Source organism: Hemicordylus capensis, chromosome 4, assembly GCF_027244095.1.
Source record: "Hemicordylus capensis ecotype Gifberg chromosome 4, rHemCap1.1.pri, whole genome shotgun sequence".
In the NCBI taxonomy this organism is placed as follows: domain Eukaryota; kingdom Metazoa; phylum Chordata; class Lepidosauria; order Squamata; family Cordylidae; genus Hemicordylus; species Hemicordylus capensis.
Window position 1 is genome coordinate 209,638,649 of NC_069660.1, and position 13,190 is coordinate 209,651,838.

The 13,190-nt window shown below is 44.7% G+C and overlaps 1 protein-coding gene across 4 annotated transcripts in view; it reads left to right on the plus strand.

Moving 5' to 3' along the window:
• Positions 1–904: 904 nt before the first annotated feature.
• Positions 905–13,190, plus strand: part of DSP (desmoplakin) — a 52,665-nt gene continuing 40,379 nt past the window's right edge. Inside the window, exon 1 of one of the 4 annotated variants that reach the window (XM_053248485.1) lies at positions 905–1,844. In XM_053248485.1, the coding sequence (XP_053104460.1) occupies positions 1,627–1,844 (218 nt within the window). In that variant the 5' untranslated portion in view covers positions 905–1,626. Of the gene's footprint in view, positions 1,845–2,013; positions 2,079–13,190 lie in introns of those variants that run through there. The other 3 variants (XM_053248486.1, XM_053248483.1, XM_053248484.1) reach the window with 3 other exon arrangements.

The following is a 13,190-nucleotide window of genomic DNA, read 5'->3' on the forward strand; positions in this document are numbered from 1 at the left end:
GGTTCACCTTTAAAATGAATATAGGTAGTCATTCACACGAAGAGGTGTACGAGTGTACGGACATCCTCGTACAGCACACTGTCTGAACTGGGCTCATATGTTAAAGGCTGGTTTTGTGCTTCCTCCAATAAAGGGGGGGGCACTGTGTGTGAAAGGCAGCTCTAGCAACTGGAGACCTTCCCTTTCCAGGATTTCTAGAGTGCATTGCAAATGTACAATTGTATGTGCATACACATCATGCAGACGTTCAACTGAGTGTGCAAAGACTGGGGGTGTGCTATGATTCTGCTCCCTAAGAGTGTGTATGCACCCACTGTAAAAATGGCTTCAGAAGAGGGTGAGACATTTGGTTGCATGTGCATATATAAAAAGGCAGGGCCTGCCACCTCGATTTGTTCAATATCCACAGGTAGTAGATCCTGTGAATAGGGCTAGAGTCTTTTCCCGGAAGTCTGCCCTGCGAGCCCCCCCTCCCCCCCAAGTGTTGGTCAACTCTTGCACAGATTAGAACCCTAGCACCCATGTCTTGAAATGGGGGGTGGGGGTCGGGTGTCTCGTGTCTGTCACCCGGCTTGTGGGTAGGAGGCCAGGTGCTGTGGGGTATCCAGGCCGTGCTAAACCATCTTGAATGCTGCTCACCTTTTTCGCCCACACTACAAGGTGTGGGAGAAAAGGCGTCAACGCTTTGTCATTCGGGCGCCACTGGAACCAGCGTCGTTTCCACAGAGGGAGGTTTCCTCCCATGGAAGCAAAGCACGGCCCAGCCTTTCCCGAGTGGCTTCCAAGGAGTCTGGTTGTCAAGGGTGGGACCCAGGATTCTGCCCTTTCTCTCTCTTCCTTCCTGTAAAAAACAAGGACGCCGCAGCCAGCGAGCCAGGCGTGCCTTCCCTCGCTCCTTCCTGGGTTGGGCTCAGGTAGGGAGAGGAAGGAGGGGCGGCCTGGCGCCTCCCGGACACACAACTGTTTTATGAGCCCGACAGGGAGAGGCGAGGAGACTGGAATGGACTAGAGGGCGGCGGCGGCGGCTCCCCGCCCAGGCTTGTTAGTTGAAAAAGGAACCCAAAAGGTGCGGCTTCGCCTTTCCTGTGCCAGCAGGGAGGGAACTGCCTGCTGATCTGCTCCTCCTCCTCCGCCGCCGCCAGCAGCCTCAGCCACTGCTGTCTCTTCACCTGGACACAGCCACAGCTGCTCAGCACCACCACCAGGACCTGTCTCTCTTCCTCCCGTCCCTTTTCTTTTTAAAAACAGTTTCCTCCTCCTTTCTCCTTCCGAACCACCTGGACCCTCCCCCCCACTTCTGCAACCACCCCCGTCCTTTACCCGCCCCCGGGCAGCACTCTGCAGACCTGCCTGCCGTTCCCTCTGTGTTTTTCTTAGCTCACACTTCTTTCACGGGCTTCTTGGACAGTCCTGTTTTGCTCGCTCTTTTGCTTCCTCGCCAGTATCTCGGTGAGGACTTGCGTCTTGCAAAGGCTTGACGGGAGAAAGAGAGAGGCAGAGGGAGGAGCAGCCTTTCCCCAGTAGGACCACCCCCCCCCCCATTCGCTCACTCCTGTAGAGTCCATGCCTTTGTCCTGATCTGGTCTTCCGTTGAGGCACTTCATTTGCGCTAACTCAGCCGCCACGATGAGCATGAACGGCGGATCCCACCCGCGGCTCAACACCTTGGGCATGGGCAGGATGATCAGAACCGACTCCGGTACGGATATGCGCTACGAAATGAACCCGCATATGATGATGGCGGGCGGCGGCGGCGGCGGAGGAGGAGGGGTAACCAGCCATACCCATAAAATGTATTACATCCAGAAAAGTTATGGAGGGGACATGAACTCGGAGGGATACACGTAAGTAAATCAAGTCTCTTATGATGCACCTTCGTGTGCGTTTGTCTGTGTGCACAACAGAAGTATTACAAAATCAACACTGAACTTTTAAGGAGGAACAGAAATCCCATTAGGTGGCGATCTGTAGTTTAGCGAAACTTGTGGCTGCGCGCTTATAAATCCCGACCTGTCTGGAATATAAATAATGATCAAGTTCGGTTTGTGTGTGTGGCGCGGGGCGGGGCGGAATCGTAGGTGAGTCTGCAAATAATCTACTCTTCCTCCTGTCTATGTATTTGACACGGGGGGTTGTAGTGCTTGCTTTTGGAGTATTGGAAAGAGGATAGTCCCTGGAACTGCTTTAAAAGAAAGCGCACTGCGCACGACAAAGTTTAGAACGGTGTGGCTCGCATTTCTGATTGCACGGTGGCTTTCTGCAGGCGGCTGTTTCTGGCTCAGTTGAAGTTTGTTATTGACGTTTAGAGGGAGGGAATAGAACCCCCTGCAGAAAAATGTGCGTGGGAAGAATAGGGGAGATTTATGATGCCCACCGGTGTATTTGTGCTCCGTTTTAAAGCAGTGATTCTTCACTCCATATAAAACGTGAGGTTTTATGGCGACGAGTATCCTTATCTCTGGCATGCCTTTGGCTGTTCCCTTCTTGGGCTGGAGTTGCAGCAGAATTTCCCTTGATAAGAACCTTTGTAACTCTTCCACACCCTGTAAAGGAGACATCCTTCATATCCGTGGGAGAGCCAAGGAATGAAGGTCTCAGTCTTACCCAGTTAATAGGTGACCTTGAAAAGAAACAACAACTAAGGGATAGTTTGAGCTTGCTTAACCATGCAAAAGAAGAGACTTGTGCCCTGAGAAGGAAGAATGTTGGGGCTCTTGAATATGGTTTTTCCCCCTATTCAGAAAATACTGCTGTTTGAAAGACAGTGTGCAACCATTGCCACTAAGGTGAACACCGGAATCTTCTGTGTGTACACCTAAAAGTATTAAGTATGAATGCAACCAAGGTGTTTGCAAACACATGTCATACTTGTCTACCTGTCAGAGAGATGGTATAAACTGGGGTTTGCCAACGCTCGTAATGTGTGACCTAACCCCTTGTACATATTTGCGATGGGAAGCCAAAAGCGGTTGTGGCTCATCAGTGCCTGTGCAGACATTGGGGAATGGTTGCATGTGACGATCTGCATGCAACTAGCACGACAGTTTCAACATGGGAGTGCTTCCTGTGTAAGAAAAACATTGACACCCTTTTGTCTTGCTTTATTGATTATTGATGTCTGACTGGTTTTAATTTGACTTCACCCCCGAATCTGTTCTTGGTGTTCTGGTTCTGTTGTGGAAGAAGTGAAGAGAGTGTGCTTCTGAGCATCAGCCAAGTGTGTTGTTCTTTGCACTGAGAGTCTGTTCCCAGACATTAAGATTAGGGCTCAGGGCTTCTAGCTTAGAGGATGCAAATTCTCATTTAGACATCAACACCTGCTTTTTGAGCAGTTTTTACAATCTAAATTTGCAGAAATGCATCTCCCCCTCCCCCCCCTTTCTTTCTTTCTTTTTTTTTTTTTGCAAAAGCCAGCTACCTTGGCTCCTGAGAGTCTTTAGATTTTTATGGCAGAGATGTGAGAGTTTTGATAGCTTGAAAACAAGATATTCCCCCCTTCTTCCACCAGAAGAGAACTCCTGCAGTTATTCCAGTAACGGTGCCTCATTATTGCTGATAGTGTGTTCCTGGGGAAGCAGATAAGCTGTGAAGGGAAATCAGCTACACATTGGGCTGTCTGTGTGTGAACCACAAAGCCCAGGTTCACGGCCCAGCTTGCAAAGCTGCTGTTTGCTTTTCAAAACTGAGGCTCCACTTTGTGTGTGGGCGTGTGCATCCACCAGCAGCCGGTCAAACAGCATGATTGTTTTTTAGCCCCCTTCTGTGTTTTGTGTTTGGAATGGCATTCCATTTTAGTCCCTCCCTGCCTTGCCTTAACAGAATTCTGCACAGTTTATGACTCTTGGGCTCAATTCATGTAGTGCTTTTTTCAGAGGGGTTGGGTGTGGGCAGTTAAGAGGAGAACGTTTGCATAGGCTCTTGGTTTATTATTAAAGTGCAGTGTATCAATACAATACTTGTATTGATTAGCGCCTGCCACTTTCCCCATTGTGTATGTTAATTTTATGAGTTTATTGAGACCTGGTAGAAACATTGAACACCAAAGCAAATAGGAGCAGTGCTCTGAGGTCATGTAAACACTCTAGCAGAATTCTTGTCTCAATGGGATACCTTCCTGCTGATCTGTTTATTTAAACTTAAAAGCCAAACCTTTCACTCAAGATGGGACACATACACATATCTTAACTCATCCTAGGTTGCTGTTAGTTAACATTTTACAGATGTGAAATTGAGGTTGAAAGGAAATTGTCCCAAATTACCCACTGAGTGAGACTGAATTGTGGTGGGCATCCACGTCTTCTAAGCTGATTAGTCATGCTAATCATATGAATACTACAGCATCAGCTGGTGACCCGCTTGTGTGAATGAACCATCACAGATTAAACACAACCAACACAGCATTCATATCACACATAACTTTTCAGTGGCATCAGTTCACACATTAAATTGTGAGCATTAAGCAGGTGATGATAAATCAAGTGATGAATGTGCATGTATGAACAACTATATTTACAGGTGAACAGAATTTTTGTGTGTGTGTATTAATTCTGAAGTTGCTGCCCTTTAATCTGAGCTTTGGCACAGTTACCTTTGGGGGTGGGTCATAGTCCCATTGAGGCTTATTCGTCACCCATTGCTCATGTTATTAAGCAGTACTTTCCTCAGACAGGAATGCCAGCCTCTCCCTGCCCTAAGGGTTGAGCAAGCTGCATCTGTAATGTTCCCAGCTCCTGTAACCTGGGAACTGAGGAAGAGGCTGGTTTCTGTGCAGCCTCAGTAGACAAGGAATTATTCTTCTGCTCTCAATTTCTAGTCTATTTCAGCCATTTATTTGATGACAGCTCTAACAGTATTACAAACCAGTAGCGCTGTTAATTTGTTTCTGAAATTGGTCACACGCTTTTAAACACAATCATTTTGTCTATTGCCACCAGGGTAGAGACACTGCCAACGGTCTTTCTGTTCCACTAGTGTTATACTTAGCTTCTGTAACAACAGTGTTGTTGTTGCCACCTGTAGATACAAAGACTTTGCAAGTATTTACATGACCAACAAGGGGGCGGGGGAACCACTACCAGTGCTATACCTATGCTGTAGGATTTGGACATGGTATTTGGTGTGGAGTTTGCAGAGTTGTAGTCAGCCTCTTAGAGAATCCACAACGGCACTGCTGAAGGAGATAGGAGTTATGAAACATGAGCCCTGTTCGTGTGATATGTTCCTTGCATGTACAGTGTGTGATACACTTCCTATCTGTTATCTGCATTTGAGGGAACCGCCGATTCTAAGGTTCAGTTCTAAAATGAATGCATGCCATTTTAAATAGTCATTCACACAACACAATTACACATGTGTACAAACATCTGTATAGGCATAGAATAATGTTTGAATAGGACTACATGATTTGACTAGCAAGCCAGAGTTTGCTGGTTTGAATCCTCGCTGGTACCTATATCGGGCAGCAGCAATATAGGAAGATGCTGAAAGGCATAATCTCATACTGTGCGGGAGATGGCAATGGTAAACCCAGCCTGTATTCTACCAAAGAAAACCACAGGGCTCTGTGGGTGCCAGGAGTCGACATCGACTTGACGGCACACTTTACTTTTACTGTGTTACAGAAGTGGATATTATTTGATTTTTTAAAAAATACCGTATGCTGAAAATAACTTCGCATGTATGTTATACTTTTATCCTGTCCTTTCTCCTGGGAGCTTAGGGTGGTGTCTCTGGTTCTTCTCTTTACCCTCTTTATCTGTCCAACAACCCTGTGAGACAGATTAGGCTGAGGGACAGTAATTGGTCCAAGATCACTCAGTGAGTTTTATGGATAAGTTGAGATGTGACACCACCGGGTCTCCTGTGGCTTGCTAGCCATGCTGGCTTGCCCTGTTCTCATGGCATATCCACGGTGAGTGGATGTGTGTAGAGGGGAGATCTGTGTGATTTAATTTGAAAGTTTGCATGGAGTATATACATAGACAGCTGTGCATGCATAGAGCTCTCTCCTTGCAACTGGAAACCCTGTTTTTCCAGCATTCCCATCAGAGAGCCCTACACGTCCAGTTGTACATGCAGAGATACCATGCGATGCATATATTCAAATGAACATGCATAGACTGGAAGGGCAAGTCCTGCTGCCATGATCCTGCTCCCCACCACCCCCACATTCACTCATTCTGGATGTGTCATGAGAATAAGGCTTATGTTGCATCCTAGCAGGGATGGCCAACTTTAGCCTGCAGGGCGGGGTGGATTTCCCCATCAAGCAGCTTGAAGGCATATGGGGTGTAGAATATTCAGAACGCTTTGTATATCTTATTTCACAAATCTACACCAATTTATAAGACAGGTCAATATTGTTATTGCTGATGAGAGGCTGAAGGATGGTGGCTTACATAAGGCCACCTAGTGAATTCAGGGCAGATTTTAATGAGGAAATTAATTGATGACTTTTTGCCTTACAATTTACGCTCTTAGGCTGCAAGCCTATGTACTATTGCTTTAGGAGTAAGCCTAATTGAAATAAATGTGATTTACCTCCAAGTGAACATGCATAGGATTGAATGTGTGTTGCTACACTATGCTTGTGCAATACTAGAAAAGCACCTACAGTTTCCTGTTAAGGTTTCCTTTCAGGTGTGATCTGCATTTAATGTTCAAGTTTGCTATCCATGTCTCCATCTATATGTATATGTTTAATACACTAAGGTCGTACGTGGCAAGCCCTGCCCACTCCACAGTTTACCAGTTGGAAGTAACAAAACAGAAGCACCGTGGTGATTGGGCAGTGGGGATTCCATATGCAGATAGGGAAGAGGAGCGGGGAGGGGGCGGGCGAGTGAGCAGCGGGGAGGGGCAGGTGAGTGAATGGTGGGGACGGGGCAGGCAAGTGAGTGAGAGCTGGGGAGGGGGCGAGTGAGTGAGCAGAAGGGAGGGGGCAGGCGAGCGGCAGGAAGGGGGCAGCGGCGGCTGACAGTGGGTGTCTGACAATGAGAAATAAAGCAGGGGCTGTGGCCGGAGCGGGGGGGGGCAAGGAAAGCAACAAAGTCCTAGTGCACAGATGCTCTGTGCGGGTTCAGCTAGTATTAATTAACATGCAAGGGCTTAAAACCTGATGCAGCAAACACCCTTACCGAGTAGCTTGCACTGACAAGCACGAATAATAAACTGTATGATCATGTGAAGGCCGGCATTGCAGCTGGTTTTTTTTTTTTTTTTTTAATTGCAACTAGTAAAGGATACATATATTTTGTCAGTCAGTAATGCCTGCACTCCGCCTTCAGCGGGCACTCGGAAATGCACTCCCTTATGAGATGAGAGCTTCCCCATCTCTGACAACTTTTACAAAGTCATTAAAGACTTAGGTTTTCACCAAGCTTTTTAATTTGTGGTTTTAAATTCTTTTAAGGTTTTTATTTTGTGTTTTGGTTTGTTTTTATGTTGTTGTGAGGCACCCAGAGATGGAAATTTGGAGTGGCATGTACGTTTAATACATACATACATACATACATACATACATACAATGACCACACCTTAACTTTATCATTACAACTTTTGAATCTAATACAAAGTTGAAAAAAATCTCTCTGGATATATTTATCAGCTCCCTTCTTAAACATTAGGATTTCCCCTTCTTTTACCCTTAAAGCCTTCGTCTTGGTTTACAGAGCCCTACCGTGTGTGAACAAGACTCTTCTTTGCTGATAAAGGAGGGCTGACATATCTGAGTGGTGAGTGAGGAGTGCCTGGTATATGCCATGACTAATGAAAAGATCACACGATAAAAAGCAAGGAGGGCGACCTGCTTGCCAAGTGCTCTTCTAATGTACAATGCTAATTACTGCAGGTGAGGAGCACAAGCGATGGGAAAAAAATGTCCTCTCAGCTAGAAGCAATGGGAGCTGCAACAGGGTGAATAATGAGAAGAGAGAAACTACAAGAAGTTTCAGCCTTTCATTAAGAAAAAGGGTGGGGCCCTCCTTGCCACAGGTTCTAAGGGAGCTTCCAGATTAAGGGTTTCCCAGTGTCTAGTATGCTGATTCAGCATGCCTGATGCCCTCATGCTGTGCCAGTATTGTGCTGATCCTCCCTAGACCAAATGGCAAGGTCAGTACAGGTGACACAATATGAGAGAAGGAAGACAGTGTGGTAAAGTAAATAGATTATTGGACAAAGAATCCACTTGTGTTCAAATTTCTATCCAGACCCAGTGCAGAATGATCTCTTAACCATGGTTAAGAAGTGGGGCTGCATGCTTCCTTCCTTCCTCCTCCTCCTCCTCCCTTCAGCATGAATTCCCCTTTTCTGTCCATTAATTCTTTCCTTTTACACAACCAAAGGTCTTTCTGTTCCACTAGTGTGCCCCTATGTTCAGCATTACATCTGCACCAATACTAACCTAATTAATTCTAATAAGATTCCCCCTTGACCAAGGTTTGCGAACCCTGGTTTCAAATTCTAGTTAAGATAAGGGCTCCTTTCGGACATAACACCAAACCAGAGGTAAACATGCCAGAGGTATGAGTTTGTGATAAGTCTGAAAGTGTGAATCTGTGGTTTCATCACTCATCCGGGGCTCCGTTTTCACTCCCAGGCTTGAATTTGAACCCACATCCAACCCATCATGACTTCCAGCCCCCGATTCAGGACGTCCACTGCCTCCCTAGGATCAAGTGACAAGGAGAGATAGAACTGAGTTTCATTGGCATATTGCTGACAACTCAGTCCAGGTCCCTGGATGACCTTTCCCCGCAGTTTCATATAGATGTTAAACAGCATGGGGGACAAAACCGAACCCTGTGGGACCCCATAGACCAATGGCCACAGAGCACCACCTTCTGGACCCTCCCCCAAAGAAACGACCAGAATCACTCCAAAGCAGTACCTCCGATTCCCATACTCAAGAGGTGGTCCAGAAGGATACCACGGTCAATGGTATCGAATGCTGCTGAGAGGTCCAGCAGAACCAACAAGGACACACTGTCTAGTTCCTGGTGTAGGTTGTCCACTAGAGCGACCAAAGCAGTTTCAGTCCCATATCCGGGGCAGAAGCCAGATTGAAAAGGGTCCGGATAATCCGTTAAAATCCAAGAACCTCTGCAGCTGGGATGCCACCACACGCTCTATTACCTTGCCCAAAAAGGGAAGGTTAAAAACGGGTCTATAGTTGACCAGGTTGGAGGGATCAAGAGTATAGGGATCAAGGGATTTATGGTATAGCAGCAAAATTGCAAGTGGGCATACATGACTATGCATACTCACACACATGCTCTACTTGTGGCTTGCCTCTGTGAGTTGATCATAATGTGTTTGGTGATTTCTGCACATAGGTTCCAATGTGTTGGGTCCTGTGTGGGGGCTATGTGCATCTGTGGTGCAACAGGCATTGTGGCCAAATTGCTGAAATCACTGCCAGGCTTGGGGTGAAGCAGATAGAGTCTGTGCATGTTCAGGGTTCATGTGGGAATAGCAAAACAGTGTTCTTCCTGTTAGGATACTCTTCCTCTGAGACATTTAGGATGACGAATGAAGTACAAAATGTTATAATGAAACATACAAGTGACTGGCAATGAAAATATAAAAAATATTATTGATTGGCAAACAGGAACAAACATCTAGTGATTGATTCTAAGGCATCCACTGCAAGGCGCATGGAAATAAGTGATGGACATACTGATTTATGTATTGCGTATGCTTCTTTTATGCTTTTTGAAAGAGCAGGAGAATCCCTGCTTTGGTGATTTATTTATTTATTTAGTTAACATATTTATATAACCCCCCCAGAATGGAAGTCTCTGGGTGGTACTGCTATTTACTGTTAAGTGCCGCATGGAGATGTGTACCAAGTTAGTTGCAAGCTGTCCTTGCTGTATTCTAATCTTTTATTGGGAAGCTGGGCAAATATGTATTGACCAAAATCTGTGGTCTTACCTAGAATGTCCTTGCTCTGACCCATTTTCCTCTGCATCCATTGGCACCAATCTACCCAGCCTTCTATGATGATTTAGAAGACAAAGGATTTTATAACTACAACCTACCATTTAGGATTCATATCTATATAATTTACTTGGCTCTTAACAGTTACAAGATCCATATGGATATTGGTAGGGTTGCCATTCGCAATAGGTAGTACTCAAATCTTTCTGACTTCTTCAGTGCCCATATGGAGATGTGAAGGCCAGGAGAAAAAAAAGAAAAAAAATTGGGAGTGGCGGTAGTGGTTCCCCTAAACCCAGAGAAATTTTCATTTTTTTCTGTCTTTGGACTTGGGGATGGTGGGGGGCACCAGAAAAACACCTTTTCCCCAAGCTTTTTTTTTACAGGTTTTCTTTCAGGTCTTCACATATCTTTCCCCACCTGCCTGTTCTTCCGCCTGCCCACTGCAGGACCTTCATCTAAAGCAGGAAGGAGGACATAAAAAGCATCTAGACTGTCAAAGGTATCAGAAGAAACTCTTCAGATGTGACATCACATGCCATGTTTTCTTTAGCTCTAAAATTTTAAAGTAAAAGCTATCCATTTTAGTAATGCAGGGGGGAACCTTAGCTGTGACTTAATCGGTGCTGCATACCAAAACTTTAACTATATACACTCTTTTCCTACCACAGATAGGAGATTTAGAATCTCTCTATGATGGCCAGTTCTGAAATCTAGAAGCACATAAAACTTCAGAATCTAAGTTCTGATGTATCATCTTCAATTATCTTAGGCTGGATTCTCACATGATTTGTTGATGTGACTGCTTTACCATGTTTGTTTTGTGAGGTGCTGATCTTTGTGTGATGGGAGCCAGCACTTACTACATGAGGGAAACCCACTGAAAAGTAGAATCCACCCTGACATGGTAATTCAACTGAAATATTCATCACACCCCAAACCACAAGGTTCAAGACATGTTTCTGGAAAAAAGTAATCGTGGCGAAAAATAATGTGAAAATTTGCACATTCAGGGTTGACTTACATGTGCATTTATATCATTTGGTGGCATCATTCAATTATTTTCAGTTGAATGTATCACTGCTGCATTGAAAAATATTGTTTTATCGATATGTAATGCTTTGTGGAAGGGGAACACTAGACAAATAGAGCCGAAAACTTGTATACTGTGCTTTGGAAGTGACTCATGACAACCAAATGGCCATTCATGAAAGCTAAATCAGTAACTGGGGTGAACCTGATACTCCACAGACCATCCTCTTCCTCCTTCATTTGTTATTGTTTGATCTTTATCTCTTCTCTTCATCCCCTCTTTTGTTTAGTCTTGTCTTATTTAGACTTAGAGGGGCAGCTGAGACCTGAGAAGTCACAGGAACATAGACAGCTGCCATATACTGAGTCAGACCATAGGTCCATCGACCTCAGTATTGTCTACACAGACTGGCAGTGGCTTCTCCAAGGTTGCAGGCAGGAATCTCTCTCAGCCCTCTTGGAGATGCCAGGGAGGGAACATGGAACCTAGATGTTCTTCCCAGAGTGGTTCCATCCCCTAAGGGGAATATCTTACAGTGCTCATACATCAAGTCACCCATTCATATGCAACCAGGGCAGACCCTGCTTAGCTAAGGGGACAAGTCATGCTTGCTACCACAAGACCATCTCTCCTCTCCTGCTGGAGGAAAGTCAGCTTACCTGTAGTAAAATATGACATAAAAATTAAATAGTTCATAACAAAATATTGTGTCTTGAGTTCATGCAAGGTGATGTGGTGCTTGATATGTGATGGCTGGTTGTTTCATATATATATGCCACTTAACACTGGATGTTGCTTGCACAACGTGATGGATGTGCATTTGTGAATGCAAACTTACTGAAACTGCTGGAGGAAAATGTTCTTGATTGCAAAAGGCAAATATTTACTCATTAAATTATTTTTCTGTGTGTGTTCTATGCCATCTAGGTGCAGAAGATAGAACAGGGCCTTTGTATCTATCCTGAGGGGGGAAATCAATACAAGTGAATATGGTGTACAGAAGTATTTTTGGGCTTTATTTTTGGAAATCAATTGCTTTTTAAAGATAATCTTGTGGTGGAATGTTTCTGTTTTAATGCTAGGTGCCTCCATTTGGGAAGTGCCTGAGCTTGTCTGGGAGTTTGGATCCCATCAGCAAAGGTGTGGTTTGTAGTACCTCACCCATCTTCAACTAGTGCTGGCTTGCATCGGTAGCTGAATCCCAGCACGACCAACTACTGGCAAAGCAACCTGAAACACAAGTATTCTTTGTTCATAGCATGTCACACACACACACACACACACACACACACTTTTAAAAGTTACCCAAAGGTAACTAATATTGTTCTCTTTTGATTAAGTCATTCCCATCAGAAATGTGATATCTGGCTTCATAGCTGAAAGTAGTCTTGTTGGAACAATACTGAATTGCAAAAGTTTGTTCCCTTGGACAAGTCATTGTCATTTCACTGCTGCTGCTTGTTTGCTCGTTAAGGGCTGAGTAATGAATGTTTTTGCAAAAACAGGACTCTAGTTTTTGCATGCATGAGCAAACATGTATAAAATAGGAACATTTGACACTAACAGCAGAACCATACAGGTAGATAAATCTCAGGTGCAGGATTCCTCCAATTGTACCATCTCAGTCTGTGCCTCTGAGAAAAACCTCTTCATATACAGAACTAGCATGTTGGGGAAGAAGTTTGGATTAGAACACTTGCTGTGACATTCTGGTTTTCTAGGGCTGGGAAACTTTGATGCTGGGAAATGTAGCCTCCTGTAGTCTCAAATGGAACATTTCCAGAAACCTTGTACTACATGATTTATTTGAATACATAAATTAGCCTTAAGGTGGATTCAGATGACTATGTGATAGCTTAGCACTTTGAAGGTCATCTATCGCATGATGACTCACTGTCTGAAAAGATAGTCCTTAGATCTCTTACTGGGAACAATTATTGGTGGAACAAAAGTTCCATCTAATGGGACTATCACCATGGAAACGGGTTCTTGACAGGTAATCTGAGCCTGTTCTTAACTACTTCCCTCGATGGGCCTGCAAAACCCAAATCCTCAAACTGGTTTTAACTATCCTGTATGAGATGGATCCTGTGGTACCAATTCACCTAGTAAGTTTATGTAGGAATGTCAACACAGGTATAACTCTAGTTAGTACCTGCAATAATGTAAGATCTGTATTGCCCCTCCTTTATCCTTATTACAAAACCTTGCAATATCT